The sequence below is a fragment of the Oncorhynchus tshawytscha genome, linkage group LG10 (genome assembly GCF_018296145.1).
Source record: "Oncorhynchus tshawytscha isolate Ot180627B linkage group LG10, Otsh_v2.0, whole genome shotgun sequence".
Lineage (NCBI taxonomy): Eukaryota > Metazoa > Chordata > Actinopteri > Salmoniformes > Salmonidae > Oncorhynchus > Oncorhynchus tshawytscha.
The window spans coordinates 15,965,160-15,983,173 of NC_056438.1; the positions used below are offsets into that span (position 1 = coordinate 15,965,160).

Below are 18,014 nucleotides of genomic sequence, written 5' to 3' on the forward strand. Positions count from 1 at the left end.
CAGACCATAGCAGCATCAGACCATAAGTCATAGCAGCATCAGACCATAAGTCATAGCAGCAGACCATAAGTCATAGCAGCATCAGACCATAAGTCATAGCAGCATCAGACCATAAGTCATAGCAGCATCAGACCATAAGTCATAGCAGCATCAGACCATAAACCATAGCAGCATCAGACCATAAGCCATAGCAGCATCAGACCATAAGTCATAGCAGCATCAGACCATAAGCCATAGCAGCATCAGACCATAAGCCATAGCAGCATCAGACCATAAGTCATAGCAGCATCAGACCATAAGTCATAGCAGCATCAGACCATAAGCCATAGCAGCATCAGACCATAAGTCATAGCAGCATCAGACAATAAACCATAGCAGCATCAGACCATAAGCCATAGCAGCATCATCGCCCTTTTCCACAACAATATTTCTGAACAGGCAGCTTGTGCTCTTCATATCTCTTTCTGTTTCTGTCTCTGTCTCTCTCTCTCTCTCTCCCACTCATTTGCAAAAATAGACCCCTTGGCTTGCTGCTTATGCTGAAGATGGTGTGATATGTGGGTGGCAAAGGGTTTTAGGGTTACACGTGTTTTGTAGGCTCAATAGAAATACATGTAAATTACCAACCTATGCAATCTACTGTTCCTGCTCTGTCTGTCTGTCTGGTAACTGAATCCATGCTCTGTCCTTGGCACATGAGTGAGTGCCCACCCCACCCCCCACTCTCTCACCCTCTTGTCTCTGAGGTATTTAGCCTGTGAATCCAGGGACCCATAGATCTAAATTACAATTTGGCCTAATTTAATGGAAGCAGGATTGCACAGATAGCCTACTCTGTGCAATGGCTACGTCTGAAACGGCACCCTATTTGCTATATGTAGGGAATAGGGTGTTATGTCATTCACAGGAGGAAGTTCATAAACTAGACTGTAACTAGGTAAGACAGATAATCCAGTACACGTAAACCTGTATTGTACTGTAAGTGTTTGGTTATGAGGGGACCACCTACTCCTGCTTGTAAACCAGGTTATTACAAGTTGTATGTTTACTGTATGAAGGATGTATTCACCTCCGGCTTATAAAGTATGTCTGAAATCCACTGCTGTGATCCACTGTATCTGGGTCAGAGGAGGCTGGTGGAAGGAGTTATAGGAGGACGGGCTCATGGTAATGGCTGGAGTGGAATAAACCACATGTTTGACTCCGTTCCATTGATTCCATTCCAGCCATTAGAATGAGCCCTTTCTATAGCTCCCCACCAGCCTCCAGTGATCTGGGTGTTAGTTAATTTACATTTATAACCCCCAAAAATTATCACAATGTATGTTAATCTTTATGCTTCATTGGGGCCACAGTAATCAAATAAAGCTATATTGTATTTTGACAATGTTTATTTTTTAAATTAATTTTATATTTACGTATATTTTTAAATATACTTTATGGGTTAAACTGGAACATGGATGTTGATTATTGGGCGATTTGAATTGCAAATGTATATCTGATTTAAAGAAGTATTTATTCAAATGCTTATGACCACTCTTATGTTCCAAGTGCAGAAGTGTTAGTCATCAACATGGAAAGACTGCTTCTCTACATCTCTCTCCTCATTTCTTCAGGAGAGCAGGAGATGATGGAGTGAGCGAGGGAGGGAGAGAAAGACACAAAGGTGAGGAGTAGGAGGAGGAGAATAGAAAGAAAAATGAGGGCACCACTCACGACTATGAAACAGTGAGGACAGAATGGCATTCTGTGTTAAATATGTGAGTGGCAGCTCTCTCTCTCTCTCTCTCTCTCTCACTCTTTCACACACACATGCACATACGTACGCACGCACGCACGCACGCACGCACGCACGCACGCACACACACAAAAGGGCCTGGGGTGGGTGAGAGTCCCATAAGGAGGTTAGTTACTTAGCACCCTACTCCCTCCCTCTTCCTCTTCCTTTAGGCTAGTCTCCATGGCAACCATCTGATTCATGCAGACTGAAAGACAGACTTTTTCATAGCTGGATTGAAGCTTGCCAGATCAGAGCCGCCTACAGGGCGAGTATTGTGAATAAAACAACATGCACATCTGCTATTTTATCAGCTCATAAAACATGTTATTTACAATTAGTTAATAAATCTTATTTTAGCTAACTTTCGTAGTTAGGAGTGCTACCAAAACATTTAAGGTTAGGTTTAAATTCAGCTATTCTGACTTTGTGGCTGTGACAGTTAGTGACCACTCTGCAAAGCTGCCTCCACTTCATGAGTCATCTCAGTAAATGTCAACTTAAGTGTGTGTGTGTGTGCCTGAGTGCGTGTGTTTGCGCTCTCTGTGTGTGTATACGTGTGTGTTTGCGCTCTGCACTGTGTATGTGTGTGATCCTTCTCTTAAAGAAGACTCTTAAAGAATGTTCTCCCTTTCTCTTGCTCCAGAATGCATAATGGAGAGGTGCCAAGGCTTTGTCTTGACATGAGAGAACCCTTGGATTGAATCAGCTCAAACAGGCTCCAAGATGCCCTGAACAGTCCCCTTTTACAGTTTAAGAACGCAATTAATGCATGCATGGAGACATTCTTTGCAACTTGTGTGCCATTACAGATGTGGGATCAGTTTGCTACAATAGTTTTTATTTTATTTAACTAGGCAAGTCAGTTAAGAACAAATTCTTATTTTCAATGACGGCCTAGGAACAGTGGGTTAACTGCCTGTTCAGGGGCAGAACGACAGATTTGTACCTTGTCAGCTCGGGGGTTTGAACTTGCAACCTTCTGGTTATTAGTCCAACGCTCTAACCACTATGCTACCCTGCCACCCCAGTGTGTTGTTTAGTTTTGAAATGTTCGTCGAAAGGGAGATCAGGGTCCAGAGTAACGCCAAGGTCCTTCACAGTTATTTTTTTGACAACTGCACCACCATTGAGATGAATTGTCAGATCAAACAGCAGATCTCTTTGTTTTTTGTGACCTAGACCTGTTTTGTCTGAGTTTAAAATTAAAACATTTGCGGCAATCCACTTCCTTATGTCTGAAAAAGTCTTCCAGGGTAGGCAATTTTGGGGATTCACCATGTTTCATCGAAATGTACAGCTGTGTGTCTTCTGCACAGTAGTGAAAATTGACATTGTGTTTCTGAATGACATCACCAAGAGGTAGCATATAGAGCCCCACAGTGGAAATAAATGTCACCTTGTTCTATAGAGATTTACATGGTTATCAAAACGTCACGCCAGGGTAGTCCTACACGAAACACAGCCCTTATTTTAAGTGTTTCTAAAAATCCCTTATAGGAAACATTAACTGTGGAAAATGGTTGCAACCATTTCCCTGTTTGACCGCTAGGTTTTATGCAGATGTTGACATGGACAGACAGACAGCGATATCCATCAGTCTGGGTCCTGAGGTGGGGCTTGTGGGGCTGGCAGGGGTGCTGGAGTTTGCCTACACTGGGGCCTTAGCAGCTCTGAACAGACACACACTGGCCCAGATACAGACTGCAGTTACAACACTAGGGGCCCCCAGAGGTCTACAACTCTGCAGTGAAGAGGAGGAGAAGATGAAGAAGGGAGTAGAGAAGAGGGCAGGAGAGAAGATCTCTGCTGAAGAACAGATGAAGGCCAGTCTTCAGTCCATCAGAGAGCTGTGGGCAGAGAGAGAGGGCTGTGATGTGAAGCTGGTGGGTGGGACAAATCAAATCAAACATTTTTTTTGTCACGTGCTGAATAAAACAGGTGTAAACCTTACAGTGAAATACTTACAAGCCCTTAACCAACAGTGCAGTTAAAAATAGGAGTTAAGAAAATAATTTACCAAATTAACGTTACTAGAAAAAGTAACACAAAATAACAATAACAAGGCTATACCGGTACCGAGTCAATCAGATGCCAACCAGTTGCCATACCATGCAGTGATGCAACCAATGAGGATGCTCTCGATAGTGCTGCCGTAGAACTTTTGAGGATCTGGGGATCCATGCTAAATCTTTTCAGTCTCCCGAGAGGAAATAGGTGTTGTCGTGCCCTCTTCTCGACTGTCTTGGTGTGTTTGAACCATGATAGTTTGTTAGTGATATTGTCATCAAGGAACTTGAAGCTCTCGAACTCGCTCCACTACGCAGTCATGGGTGAAGGAGTACAGGAGGGGATGAAGCACACGTCCCTGAGGGGACCATGTGTTGAGGATCAGCATGGCAGATGTGTTGTTTACATCGGCTGATGTGAAAAGGGCTTTATAAATACATTTGATTAGTTTATTGATAATTACAGACACCTGGTTGAGTAATCTGAAGTACCTGAAAAGGCCAGTAGATGTCACACTATCATATAGGAATACAAATTCTACTGTAAATAGTACAATACATACAACAATAGCCATGTAAAAAGTGTGTTCAATTTTTTTTTTCACCTTTATTTAACCAGGTATGCGGGTTGAGAACAAGTTCTCATTTACAACTGCGACCTGGCCAAGATAAAGCAAGATAAAGTATAAGGAACCCACACTCAAAAAGAGAGCATTACAGCTGAGAAGTGGGAAAGAAAGAAGACACACATAGAACACTATAAACATACAGAACCAGGAGACGTCTAGAAAACAACTAGATAAAGGTTGAAGGGGAACTGCAACAGCTGATTCGGCCATGTTTTTTGGCTTGCACCTCAAGAAATGCGGGCGGCCATGACAGGAACCAAACTTGAGTTGGCTTGGGGGTGTAGTTTGATGTGGGTGTAACTTGTTGGGGAAGTATCGGGCCAATGGGGACGTATCGGGCCAATGGGGACATCATGAATACAGGACACACTTATACGAAAAAATAAAAATAATAGCAAAAAAAATTGTCTAGGTAGAAAAAGCTAGAAAAAATACAAAAAAAATTGAGTGGCAGTGAGTTTATTCTAACTTTGGCAACAACACTTGTCCTACTTATTTCACAACAAGATGGATCCTGTGATGTAATTGCTGAACACATCGCATGTGACGTAGTAGAAACCCTGATGATACCTGTAATAGAGGACATGTTGACAGAAAACACAATGAAATAGTTTCACATAGCAACTACACACACACTGTTTGATTGTTGAAAGCAAAGCCAATGTTTGACAAAACACTTTTGAAAACTACAGCCCGGTTGACAGAGTAATATATACAGTATTTATACTTCCAGAACATTGAGGATAGACCATTTAGAAGATATGCGAACTTACCTTGGTAATAAATCTGAAGAGCGACGACAGTTACAGATGATTACCTGCAGGAAGGCCGTAAACTTCCACCTCACACAGAGTGAGAATCTTGTTCTGTTCAGGGATCACCACAACAACATAGCGACCCTCCATCTCATTACACTGGAAGGTGTAGGTCTCTCCTGCTGGGATGTTGGAGATGACAACACATCTGAAAGTGAGAGAGAGTGAGAGTGGGGGGGGAGAGAAAAATATGAGTAAATGAGGACACTCTACAATTTACCATAGAGAAAACCATCAGTTTGTTCAATATACTGTTTAGCCACAGAATATCTACAGAAGCACGGATGAAGACCAATGGATCCAAATGTCTTCAAGACATGACATAGGAGACTGAAAAGAGTTTGTATGGGTCCCCAGATCCTCAAAAAGTTCTACAGCTGCACCATCGAGAGCATCCTGACCGGTTCATCACCGCCTGGAATGCTAAATGCTCGGCATCTGACCGTAAGGCGCTACAAAGGGTAGCGCGTACGACGCAGTACATCACTGGGGCCAAGCTTCCTGCAATCCAGGACCTACAGTTGAATTCAGAAGTTTACATACACCCTAGTCAACTACATTTAAACTCAGTTTTTCACAATTCCTGATATTTAATAGTAGTAAAAATTCCCTGTCTTAGGTCAGTTAGGATCACCACTTTATTTTATGTGAAATGTCAGGGTAATTGTAGAGAGAAGGATTTATTTCAACTTTTGTTTCTTTCATCACATTCCCAGCGGGTCAGAAGTTTACATACACTCAATTCATATTTGGTTGCATTGCCTTTAAACTGTTTAACTTGGGTCAAACGTTTTGGGTAGCCTTCCACAAGTTTCCCACAATAAGTTGGGTGAACTTTGGCCTATTCCTCATGACAGAGCTGGTGTAACTGAGCCAGGTTTGTAAGCCTACTTGCTCGCACACACTTTTCAGTTCTGCCCATACATTTTCTATAGGATTGAGGTCAGGGCTTTATGATGGCCAGTCCAATACCTTGACTTTGTTGTCCTTAAGCCATTTTGCCACAACTTTGGAAGTATGCCTGGGTCATTGTCCATTTGAAAGACCCATTTGCGACCAAGCTTCAACTTCCTTACTGATGTCTTGAGATGTTGCTTCAATATATCCACATAATTTCCCATCCTCATGATTGTAACGGGATTCTTCCGTCGAAGGAGAGGCGGACCAATACGCAGCGTGGTTGAAGTTCATGGTTTTTTAATAAGAAAAACTATACATGAACAAACTACAAAACAATAAATGTGAAAACCTGAAACCAGTCCCGTGTGGTACAAACACTGACACAGGAGACAATCACCCACAAAACCCAACACCAAACAGGCTACCTAAATATGGTTCCCAATCAGAGACAATGACTAACACCTGCCTCTGATTGAGAACCATATCAGGTCAAACACAGAAACAGACAAATTAGACACACAACATAGAATGCCCACTCAGATCACACCCTGACCAAACAAAACATAGAAACATACAAAGCAAACTATGGTCAGGGTGTGACAATGATGCCATCTATTATGTGAAGTGCACCAGTCCCTCCTGCAGCAAAGCACCCCTGTAACGATGGCCATTATGGCCAAACAGTTCTATTTTTCTTTCATCAAACCAGAGGACATTTCTGCAGAAACTACGATCTTTGTCCCCATATGCAGTTGCAAACCTTAGTCTGGCTTTTTTATGGCGCAGTGTTTTTTTTGGAGCAGTGGCTTCTTCCTTGATGAGTGGTCTTTCAGGTTATGTCGATATTGGACTCGTTTTACTGTAGATATAGGTACTTTTGTACCTGTTCCCTCCAGCATCTTCACAAGGTCCTTTGCTGTTGTTCTAGGATTGATTTAGACTTTTCGCACCAAAGAATGTTAGTCTCTAGGAGACAGAACGCGTCTCCTTCCTGAGCGGTATGACGGCTGCATGGTCCCATGGTGTTTATGCTTGCATACTATTGTTTGTACAGATGAACATGGTACCTTCAGGCATTTGGAAATTGCTCCCAAGGATGTACCAGACTTGTGGAGGTCTACAATTTTTTTTTCTGATGTCTTGGCTGATTTCAATTCATATTCCGATGATTCCAAGCAAAGAGGCACTGAGTTTGAAGGTAGGTCTTGAAATACATCCACGGGTACACCTCAAATTGACTCAAATGATGTCAATTAGCCTATCAGAAACTTTTAAAGCCATGACATCATTTTCTGGAATTTTCCAAGCTGATTAAAGGCACAGTCCTTAGTGTATGTAAACTTCTGACCCACTGGAATTGTGATATAAGTGATATAATTGTCTGTCAACAATTGTTGGAAAAATTACTTGTGTCATGCACAAAGTAGATGTCCTAACCGACTTGCCAAAACTATAGCTTGTTTTAACTAGAAATTTATGGAGTGGTTGAAAAACAAGATTAAATGACTCCAACATAAGTGTATGTAAACTTCCGACTTCAACTGTATATACTAGGTGGTGTCAGTAAAAATTGTCAAAGATTCCAGTCACCCAAGTCATAGACTCTGTTCTCTGCTACCGCACGACAAGCGGTACTGGAGCACCAAGTCTAGGACCAAAACTCTCCTTAACAGCTTCTACCCTCAAGTCACAAGACCCTCAACTCATAAGACTGCTGAACTGGCCACCAGATTATTTACTTTGACTCCCACTCCATTTCTTTGTTTTACACTGCTGCAACTCACTGTTTATAATCGATGCATAGTCACTTCACTCCTTGTTGTAACTTTAATGTGTTACAGAGTTAATGTTTAAGTTAATTCATTGAGCTGTATCTAAAGATATTTCTTTACAGTTATTTACATATGTAATTGTATTGGTTTGTATTGAATTACGCTTTTTGACTGCAAGTTCCAGAATGCCTTGCGACAGGAATGAGAGAGATAACGCGGCAGTTATGTGCAGGTGCGAGTTGATTAAGTGATTAAGCCGACTTTCCGCTAGCATCTTACCTGCATTGTTCTGTAGAATCTAAAGTTTTTAAATGTAACGTGAACAAGTATTATTACTAAAAGAAGCTTTCATATCAAACCCGACATCCCGAGTCATTACTTTGAAGACAGTTAATCTAAAATTTGGTGCCGAAACCCAGGAACGAACCAGGGACCTTTAGATTAACTGTCTTCAAAGTAATGACTCAGGACGTCGGGTTTGATATGAAAGCTTCTTTTAGTAATAATACTTGTTCACCAGTTCCAAATGCACTGCTCTAGTCAAGAGCACAGTGGCAAGATGTATAGTGTGCAAGAGATTCAAGGCAGGGGCAGGACAGCAGGTCACTGCGCCTTTACCAAAAGACAGAATAACTGAATCCCCACCATTCAAAGTCACAGGTGTGGATTTTGCAGGACCGCTCTATGTGAAAGAAAATGGTTCTGTGAAGAAGTCATACATTGCACTGTTCACTTGTGCTGTAACCAGAGCAGTGCATTTGGAACTGGTCTCAGATCAGTCAACAGAGACATTCCTGTTAGCTCTAAAATGATTCATCTCAAGGAGAGGATTATGCAAGGTAATCTACTCAGACAATGCAAAAAACATTCAAGAGAGCTGATCAGGACTTGAAAGAGCTGTGGAAGGCAATCGAAGAGCCCCAACTCTTGGCGTTCTTCTCAGAAAGGGGCATCACCTGGAGGTTCATCGCAGAGCGAGCTTCCTGGTGGGGCGGATTCTGGGAAAGACTCGTCAGGTCAGTAAAAACATGCCTGCGAAAGGTTCTTGGGAGAGCTTCACTCAATTTTGAAGAGATGTGCACAGTCCTGACAGAGGTTGAAGCTATCCTAAATTCTAGGCCTCTGACCTTCGTGCACAATGAGGTGGATGAACCACAACCCCTGACCCCAGCACACTTCCTGGTGGGTAAAAGACTAACCTCTTTGCCTCCAAAGCCATTTCCAGCTGACACTCAGCACCCAACGTTACACAAGCGGGAAATGACACGCAGATGGAAGTACAGGCAGAGACTTGTGACCCGTTTCTGGAACAGTTGGCGAAGAGACTACTTGCTGAATCTAAAGTCAGCACACCGCTGTGACACACCACAGCCCACCCCACTGAAGGCGGGTGACGTTGTACTCATTGGAGAAGATAACACACCCAGACAAACCTGGAAACTAGGAAAGATTGAGGAACTCTTTCCAGGCCGAAACCGAAGCAAACTTAACAAAATGAGGATAAACATGCCTAAATTCGTTTAATAAAATCTCTAATTTGCAACTGTAGGACTAATGATTACACCCTAGATCAGCTAGATGCAGGCACGATTGTGGTATTGAATGTGTCACTGTCACCTTGATTACACACATTTCTCTCGACCTGTGCACCTACATTGTAAACGTTAATTCATAGGCTAGGTTGTAGCAACCCCATGATGGGTATAGGGGAAAATCGAGTACCATGTAGTAGCCGAAACCTATTGATGTTACATTGAGCTGGGTGAATGAAATATGAATGAGTCATCCAATATGGTGTAATATAAATAAGGCCAAACTCATAACACAATATATAAAATATATCGTTCTCCCTTAAATGTCAACGACCACCACTGGTAGCCACATGATCGCTACAGAAGCACAGATGAAGACCAATGTATCCAATTCCTTCAAGACAGGACATAAACATGTACAAATGTCTATGTATCACCTGGGGTTGTTGATGCTGTTGTTCTCCAGTGAGTTATTGATGCGGATCTCAGCACCATCAAGCCTCTCAGGAACATCATCTCCTCTGTTGGTGATGGTGACAGCTGTCACTCTGAACAGATCCAGCAGGCCCACTCTCCACCAGGGGTTGTTGATGCTAACAGCTGTTACTCTGAACAGATCCAGCAGGTCCACTCTCCACCAGGGGTTGTTGATGCTGACAGCTGTTACTCTGAACAAATCCAGCAGGTCCACTCTCCACCAGGGGTTGTTGATGCTGACAGCTGTTACTCTGAACAGATCCAGCAGGTCCACTCTCCACCAGGGGTTGTTGATGCTGACAGCTGTTACTCTGAACAGATCCAGCAGGTCCACTCTCCACCTGACAGCCACTGAACAGATCCAGCAGGTCCACTCTCCACCAGGGTTTGTTGATGCTGACAGCTGTTACTCTGAACAGATCCAGCAGGTCCACTCTCCACCAGGGGTTGTTGATGCTGACAGCTGTTACTCTGAACAGATCCAGCAGGTCCACTCTCCACCAGGGGTTGTTGATGGTGACAGCTGTCACTCTGAACAGATCCAGCAGGTCCACTCTCCACCAGGGGTTGTTGATGGTGACAGCTGTCACTCTGAACAGATCCAGCAGGTCCACTCTCCACCAGGGTTTGTTGATGCTGACAGCTGTTACTCTGAACAGATCCAGCAGGTCCACTCTCCACCAGGGGTTGTTGATGCTGACAGCTGTTACTCTGAACAGATCCAGCAGGTCCACTCTCCACCAGGGGTTGTTGATGCTGACAGCTGTTACTCTGAACAGATCCAGCAGGTCCACTCTCCACCAGGGGTTGTTGATGGTGACAGCTGTCACTCTGAACAGATCCAGCAGGTCCACTCTCCACCAGGGTTTGTTGATGCTGACAGCTGTTACTCTGAACAGATCCAGCAGGTCCACTCTCCACCAGGGGTTGTTGATGCTGACAGCTGTTACTCTGAACAGATCCAGCAGGTCCACTCTCCACCAGGGGTTGTTGATGGTGACAGCTGTCACTCTGAACAGATCCAGCAGGTCCACTCTCCACCAGGGGTTGTTGATGCTGACAGCTGTCACTCTGAACAGATCCAGCAGGTCCACTCTCCACCAGGGTTTGTTGATGCTGACAGCTGTTACTCTGAACAGATCCAGCAGGTCCACTCTCCACCAGGGGTTGTTGATGCTGACAGCTGTTACTCTGAACAGATCCAGCAGGTCCACTCTCCACCAGGGGGGGTTGTTGATGCTGTTACTCTGAACAGATCCAACAGGTCCACTCTCCACCAGGGGTTGTTGATGCTGACAGCTGTTACTCTGAACAGATCCAGCAGGTCCACTCTCCACCAGGGGTTGTTGATGCTGACAGCTGTTACTCTGAACAGATCCAGCAGGTCCACTCTCCACCAGGGGTTGTTGATGCTGACAGCTGTCACTCTGAACAGATCCAGCAGGTCCACTCTCCACCAGGGGTTGTTGATGCTGACAGCTGTCACTCTGAACAGATCCAGCAGGTCCACTCTCCACCAGGGGTTGTTGATGCTGACAGCTGTTACTCTGAACAGATCCAGCAGGTCCACTCTCCACCAGGGGGTTGTTGATGCTGACACTGTTACTGTTCTGAACAGATCCAGCAGGTCCACTCTCCACCAGGGGTTGTTGATGCTGACAGCTGTTACTCTGAACAGATCCAGCAGGTCCACTCTCCACCAGGGGTTGATGCTGACAGCTGTTACTCTGAACAGATCCAGCAGGTCCACTCTCCACCAGGGGTTGTTGATGCTGACAACTGTTACTCTGAACAGATCCAGCAGGTCCACTCTCCACCAGGGGTTGTTGATGCTGACAGCTGTTACTCTGAACAGATCCAGCAGGTCCACTCTCCACCAGGGGTTGTTGATGCTGACATCTGTTACTCTGAACAGATCCAGCAGGTCCACTCTCCACCAGGGGTTGTTGATGCTGACATCTGTTACTCTGAACAGATCCAGCAGGTCCACTCTCCACCAGGGGTTGTTGATGCTGACAGCTGTCACTCTGAACAGATCCAGCAGGTCCACTCTCCACCAGGGGTTGTTGATGCTGACAGCTGTTACTCTGAACAGATCCAGACATCACTCTGAACAGATCCAGCAGGTCCACTCTCCACCAGGGGTTGTTGATGCTGACAGCTGTTACTCTGAACAGATCCAGCAGGTCTCCACCAGGGGTTGTTGATGCTGACCACTCTGAACAGATCCAGCAGGTTGTTGATGCTGACAGCTGTTACTCTGAACAGATCCAGCAGGTCCACTCTCCACCAGGGGTTGTTGATGCTGACAGCTGTTACTCTGAACAGATCCAGCAGGTCCACTCTCCACCAGGGGTTGTTGATGCTGACAGCTGTCACTCTGAACAGATCCAGCAGGTGCACTCTCCACCAGGGGTTGTTGATGCTGACAGCTGTTACTCTGAACAGATCCAGCAGGTCCACTCTCCACCAGGGGTTGTTGATGCTGACAGCTGTTACTCTGAACAGATCCAGCAGGTCCACTCTCCACCAGGGGTTGTTGATGCTGACAGCTGTTACTCTGAACAGATCCAGCAGGTCCACTCTCCACCACTCTGAACAGATCCAGCAGGTCTCCACCAGGGGTTGTTGATGCTGACAGCTGTTACTCTGAACAGATCCAGCAGGTCCACTCTCCACCAGGGGTTGTTGATGCTGACAACTGTTACTCTGAACAGATCCAGCAGGTCCACTCTCCACCAGGGGTTGTTGATGCTGACAACTGTTACTCTGAACAGATCCAGCAGGTCCACTCTCCACCAGGGGTTGTTGATGCTGACCACTGAACAGATCCAGGGTTGTTGATGCTGACAGCTGTTACTCTGAACAGATCCAGCAGGTCCACTCTCCACCAGGGGTTGTTGATGGTGACAGCTGTCACTCTGAACAGATCCAGCAGGTCCACTCTCCACCAGGGGTTGTTGATGGTGACAGCTGTCACTCTGAACAGATCCAGCAGGTCCACTCTCCACCAGGGGTTGGTGTTAAACGAAGTGCAGCTGCAGGAGCCTTTGTGATAGTCTGATTCTCTGTTGCCATCAATGACATTGTTAGCCTGGCCATCCCCATACAGTGATGACTGGGTGGCCACTCCTTTCAACACCACGTTTCCTGCAGGGACATAGAACATGTTTTAATACAGAAATTAAAAGTTACTCTTAATCATCTGACAGTGTATGAATTTGAAATGTTTACAAGATGGGGGAGTAATGGAAGGAGGGGTGGAGGGAAGAGAGGTGTTTGGGTCTGAAAAAGAGTGCTGATATTGATAGCTTTCACTCTGTACACACCCAGAAGGTCCACTCTCCACCAGGGGTTGGTGTCATCCTGAGTGTGGCTGCAGGATTGTTTGTTATATTCATGTTCTCTGGTCCCATCAATGGCATTTGAAGCTACACCGATTCCATATAGAGATGACTGAGCGGCCACTCCTTTCAACGCCACATTTACTGCAGGGATTAAGAAAAGAATGTTTTAATACAGAAATGACAAGTTATTGTTAGTAATCTTACAGTGTATGAATTTGAAATGTTTAGAAGATGGGGAGATAGTAGTGGTGGGAGGAGGAGTGGAGGGGTGGATGTTGGAGAAGAGGGGAGAGAAGATGGGGAGATAATAGTAGTGGGAGGAGAAGTGGAGAGGGTGGTGGGAGGAGAGAGGTGGATGTCGGAGAAGAGATGGGGGATAGAAGTGGTGGGAGGAGAGAGGTGGATGTTGGAGAAGAGATGGGGGATAGAAGTGGTGGGAGGAGAGAGGTGGATGTTGGAGAAGAGATGGGGGATAGAAGTGGTGGGAGGAGAGAGGTGGATGTTGGAGAAGAGATGGGGGATAGAAGTGGTGGGAGGAGAGAGGTGGATGTTGGAGAAGAGGGGAGAGAAGATGGGGAGATAATAGTAGTGGGAGGAGAAGTGGAGAGGGTGGTGGGAGGAGAGAGGTGGATGTTGGAGAAGAGATGGGGGATAGAAATGGTGGGAGGAGAGAGGTGGATGTTGGAGAAGAGATGGGGGATAGAAGTAGTGGGATTAGGAGGTGTGGTTTTGTATAAGAGGGGAGAGAGTATGGGCGGGTAGTATTATAGGCTCGGCCCTAATTTATGTGTATTCTGTCACCTGGAGCTGCATGGAATATTATCTTGGAACACAAGGAAAGCACAAAGGACAATGCCCAAAGATTAGTCAGCCCTTCCACCTCTGAAGGGCCAAAATGTATCTCTGTTACAGTACCCAGAGACTATTGTGATAGAATAGTACTATAGTATCCATGTTTGGTATGTATCATGTAATAGATATTTAGATGGTTCTTAATATGTCTGTGAAGCAATGATTTTTTTAAAGTAAATTTTATGTGAAAAAAAAAGTGAAAGGACTTTCTAGTTTATCTGCATAAACCCATTTGGACTTGGCACTATACGCTTCTATCTGTAATCCAGTCACAAGCCTGAACAAATACAGATGGACCAATCAGAACATGTCTTTACCATCTCCCTGGTCTAGCTAGTTAAGCCAGCGATAATGTCACCCAAGCAACAACAAAAAACAGCACTGTAAGAAATCTTAAAGTAAATGATGTTGTCACAGTTATGACAATAAGTTGTCTGATTATCACAATACATTTCTTAATGTAGTTGATGATGTGTTCTTACTATCTGAGTAAAATAGCTACAGTCTTCTTAGAAACTGAACTTGTCTAATTCAGAAGTGTTAGATAAGGTTCTATGGCTGAACCCAGATTGACACTTCAGAGCACTCCCCTAATAAAACTGATTTACAAATGTCTCAGGATGTTGATGCTCTGTACTTTAGGTACCTTTAAAGTGAGTACCTTAAATTAAAATAATTTACTTCAAAACAGTTCTGAAATCTGGGGTGTGAAAACCCAAGGTCACAGAATCTTTGTCTATTTATTGTGGCTACCAGACAGCGCTTTTCATTATTTTGTCTACAACACATTTTAATTATATTATAATTAATTTTACAACCAAATGCATCACAAGTAAATGATCTGCAAGGCAAATGCAGCGTTCCATTGGAAATGAGTGTACTTCTGGTGTACCACAATGCAAATCGCTGTCGGTGTGATTGAGGTGTGAACCAATGAGTGACAAAATGTTACAGAGCCTGTCCAGATCATTTCAAGTCATCAGTCTCACGTCAAAGTTGAGTCCAAAGCCTTGAGGCTCGAGTCCACACCTCTGGTATTTATAATATCATACATGATAAATATTACTGTCCGCTACAGTATTGGTAGGAGGAGGAATGGAAGGAAGAGGGGTAGAAGTTGGGGAAGAGGGGAGAGAAGATGGGGGGATAGTGGTGGTGGGAGGAGGAGCGGAGAGGGGTGGATTGATGAAAAAGAGGTCAAGTGTTCACACTTATTATTTACATCTCTACCCAGTAAGCAACACTGGTTGAAAATATGTCTTACCTCTGTTGTCTCTCTTCAGCTCCTGTACTTCAGCTTCCAGCTCTGTCTTCATGGCATTGAGCCTGGCCACCAACACTCTTTGTCCATCCAGCTGCTGCTGCTCTAGAGTTCAGGTTTTCCTCCAAGCCTCTCAGTCTACCCACTTCAACTTTCTGGGCCTCCAAGTCTTCCTCTGTAGCATTGAGCTTGGCCTCCAGAGCTGCTACCTTATTAGATGTACCTTCATTCTCTTGCCTCAGTGTGTCTACTCTTGCTACCTGCAACTTCAGTTTTGCGTTTGTTGCACTGAGGTCCTCCTCCGGGGTTACAATCTTGCCCAGCTGCTTTTCCATACAGTCCACTCGATCTTTCAGGAGATTAAATGGATTTACCAGCTCACCACAGACGGTGTATGGTAAGGCCATTGACAGGCAGGCCAGTAGGAGGAGAGTAGTCATCGTTCCCATCGTCAAGGGATGTTCAAAGGGAAGGTCTCTACACTGACTGGCTCGGTGCAGTCTTGGTGCTCCTTTGTAGTTAGTCGTCAAGTGACTGAGTGTCAAGACGGTGATGATTAACCTGTTTTTCCCAAGGGGAGGATCATTTTTGTCTTGTGATGGCAAAGCAGTAAACTAGAAACTCACGTGTGCAGCTTAGACGGAACATTGCACTCACTGTTATCAAGATAGAGAGCTGGAGAAATTCTGGGAATGTCTACACAAGGAAATGTTCTGACATTTTCATATGCTACTAAGCAGTGTCGTGATAATTTCCTCATTTGAAGACTGCTCGAGCAACATAACAGAAAAGGGGGGAGGACAAGGAACACATTTGGATGGAGTTCAGTCAACCTCATCATGTCAAGAAACCATCAATTGTTTTTTTAAGACAGAGTGGAAAGCACCATCACGTGACAAATGAGAAGGTAACCAAGAACAAGGAAGACATTTTTAACATGCTGTGCCAGGCCCAGTGATGGTTCACACACTGTGGTAGCATTGCCACTGGATCTAATGTTCAAGAGAACATAATCAATAAAATAAACATTTTAAATGCTCTCTAAAACATTGACAACACTATTGATAGGCAGTGAATAACGTGCCCACTGGTCACACACTGGTTGAATCAACATTGTTTCATAGTACCCACAAAACACCAGTCTCAATGTCAACAGTGAAGATGAGACTCCGGGATGCTGGCTTTCTAGGCAGTTGCAAAAAAAAAAAAACATATCTCAGACTGGCCAATAAAATGCAAAGATTAAGATGAGCAAAAGAACAGACACTGGACAGAGATACTCTGCCTAGAAGGCTAGCATCCCAGAGGTGCCTCTTCACTGTTGATGTTGAGGGTTTGCAGGTACTATTTAATGAAGTTGCCAGTTGAGGACTTGAGGCGGCTATTTCTCAAACTAGACACTAATGTACTTGCCCTCTTGCTCAGTTGTGCACCGGGGCCTCCCACTCCTCTTTCGATTAAGGTTAGAGCCAATTTGCGCTGTTCTGTGAAGGGAGTAGTACACAGCGTTGTACAAAATCCTCAGTTTCTTGGCAATTTCTCGCCTGGAATAGAATGATGAGTGTCAGAAGAAATGTTTTTCTGGCCATTTTGAGCCTGTAATCGAACCCACAAATGCTGATGCTCCAGATACTCAACTAGTCTAAAGAAGGCCAGTTTTATTGCTTCTTTAATCAGAACAGTTTAGCACAGTTGAAGGATTACGCAAATGGAAAAACGCTGGCCTCCTGTGAACCTAACATTACACCAGATCGTTACCATCATTATCTCTTTCACACATCGCCACAATATGCCAGTTACTGCTGGTATATTGTCATTTTTAACTTAATTACTGACTAAAACAGTAAGAGACTTAATTCCTTCCAGCACTCAATGAAAAGCACCAAATAAACCAAGTTTCGCCAAGACTTATTTTGTTTGTGTCAAATATTAACCACATCATTATGCATTTGGGAATGCTGTATTCACTTCCAAATCATACACTAAACATAGTCTTGCAAAATGTGTACACTTCTGTCCTTTAAGGTTAACATTCAACAATTTTTTCAACTTTTGTAACAAATGCATGTAGAATATTTTTGCCAACAAAATAACCAAGGCTCATTAAGAAAAGGATTTGTGCATGACTTCTGTCATTTCAAGTTTAGCAATTCTAAGTGCAACAATTAAACACATTTATAAAAATGTAATAAAATAGACATTGGAACCTACAAAATATTTGTGGCCCGTAATAAAAACAAAGTTAACAAATAATCCAGCAAGATGTGCATGACTGCAACAAAATGAATTTTAACACTGAATTATTACATTCTACACATGCGCATTGCAAATAATGTACAAATAAATCAGAAGTAGTGAAAAATTACTGCAATGTTGCTTGCACAATCTTTTTGCCATGTTGGTAAAAAAAAATGTTTTTTAAATACAAGTGCTACATTTTAAGGAGGCTATAACCATTAATGACGTATTTATTCTATTTAATTAACATGTGTTCAACAACACCGCTCTGTGTCTGCTCCACCAACACACAAATGTAGGAGACTTTCAACCTATGAGACAACAATCTTAGTCTCAGTCCATTGAGCAAACTAAATTAAATAGTTATTTTGAAAAATTTTATGACTTCTAATTTTCAACTTTCAA

At 43.8% G+C, this 18,014-nt stretch overlaps 1 protein-coding gene across 1 annotated transcript; it reads right to left on the reverse strand.

Annotated features, from left to right (window-relative positions):
- Positions 1 to 4,373: 4,373 nt before the first annotated feature.
- LOC121847576 lies at positions 4,374 to 12,016 on the reverse strand. Its single transcript, XM_042329337.1, has 6 exons — positions 11,998 to 12,016; positions 11,218 to 11,960; positions 10,400 to 11,158; positions 9,872 to 10,239; positions 5,189 to 5,378; positions 4,374 to 4,985 (listed from the first exon to the last, which is right to left on the reverse strand). Exons 1-5 carry the CDS (start codon positions 12,014 to 12,016, stop codon positions 5,219 to 5,221), a joined length of 2,049 nt encoding a protein of 682 aa, XP_042185271.1. The 3' UTR covers positions 4,374 to 4,985; positions 5,189 to 5,218.
- Positions 12,017 to 18,014: the final 5,998 nt, after the last annotated feature.

What these genes read in the sequence shown, in the direction of transcription:
- LOC121847576 (XM_042329337.1), bottom strand. An exon ending in ACCTGCTGGATCTGTTCAGA is followed by an intron (nt 11,159 to 11,217) that starts GTAACAGCTGTC and finishes GGATCTGTTCAG; the next exon opens with AGTAACAGCATCAACAACCC. An exon ending in AACAGCATCAACAACCCCAG is followed by an intron (nt 5,379 to 9,871) that starts GTGATACATAGA and finishes TCTCACTTTCAG; the next exon opens with ATGTGTTGTCATCTCCAACA.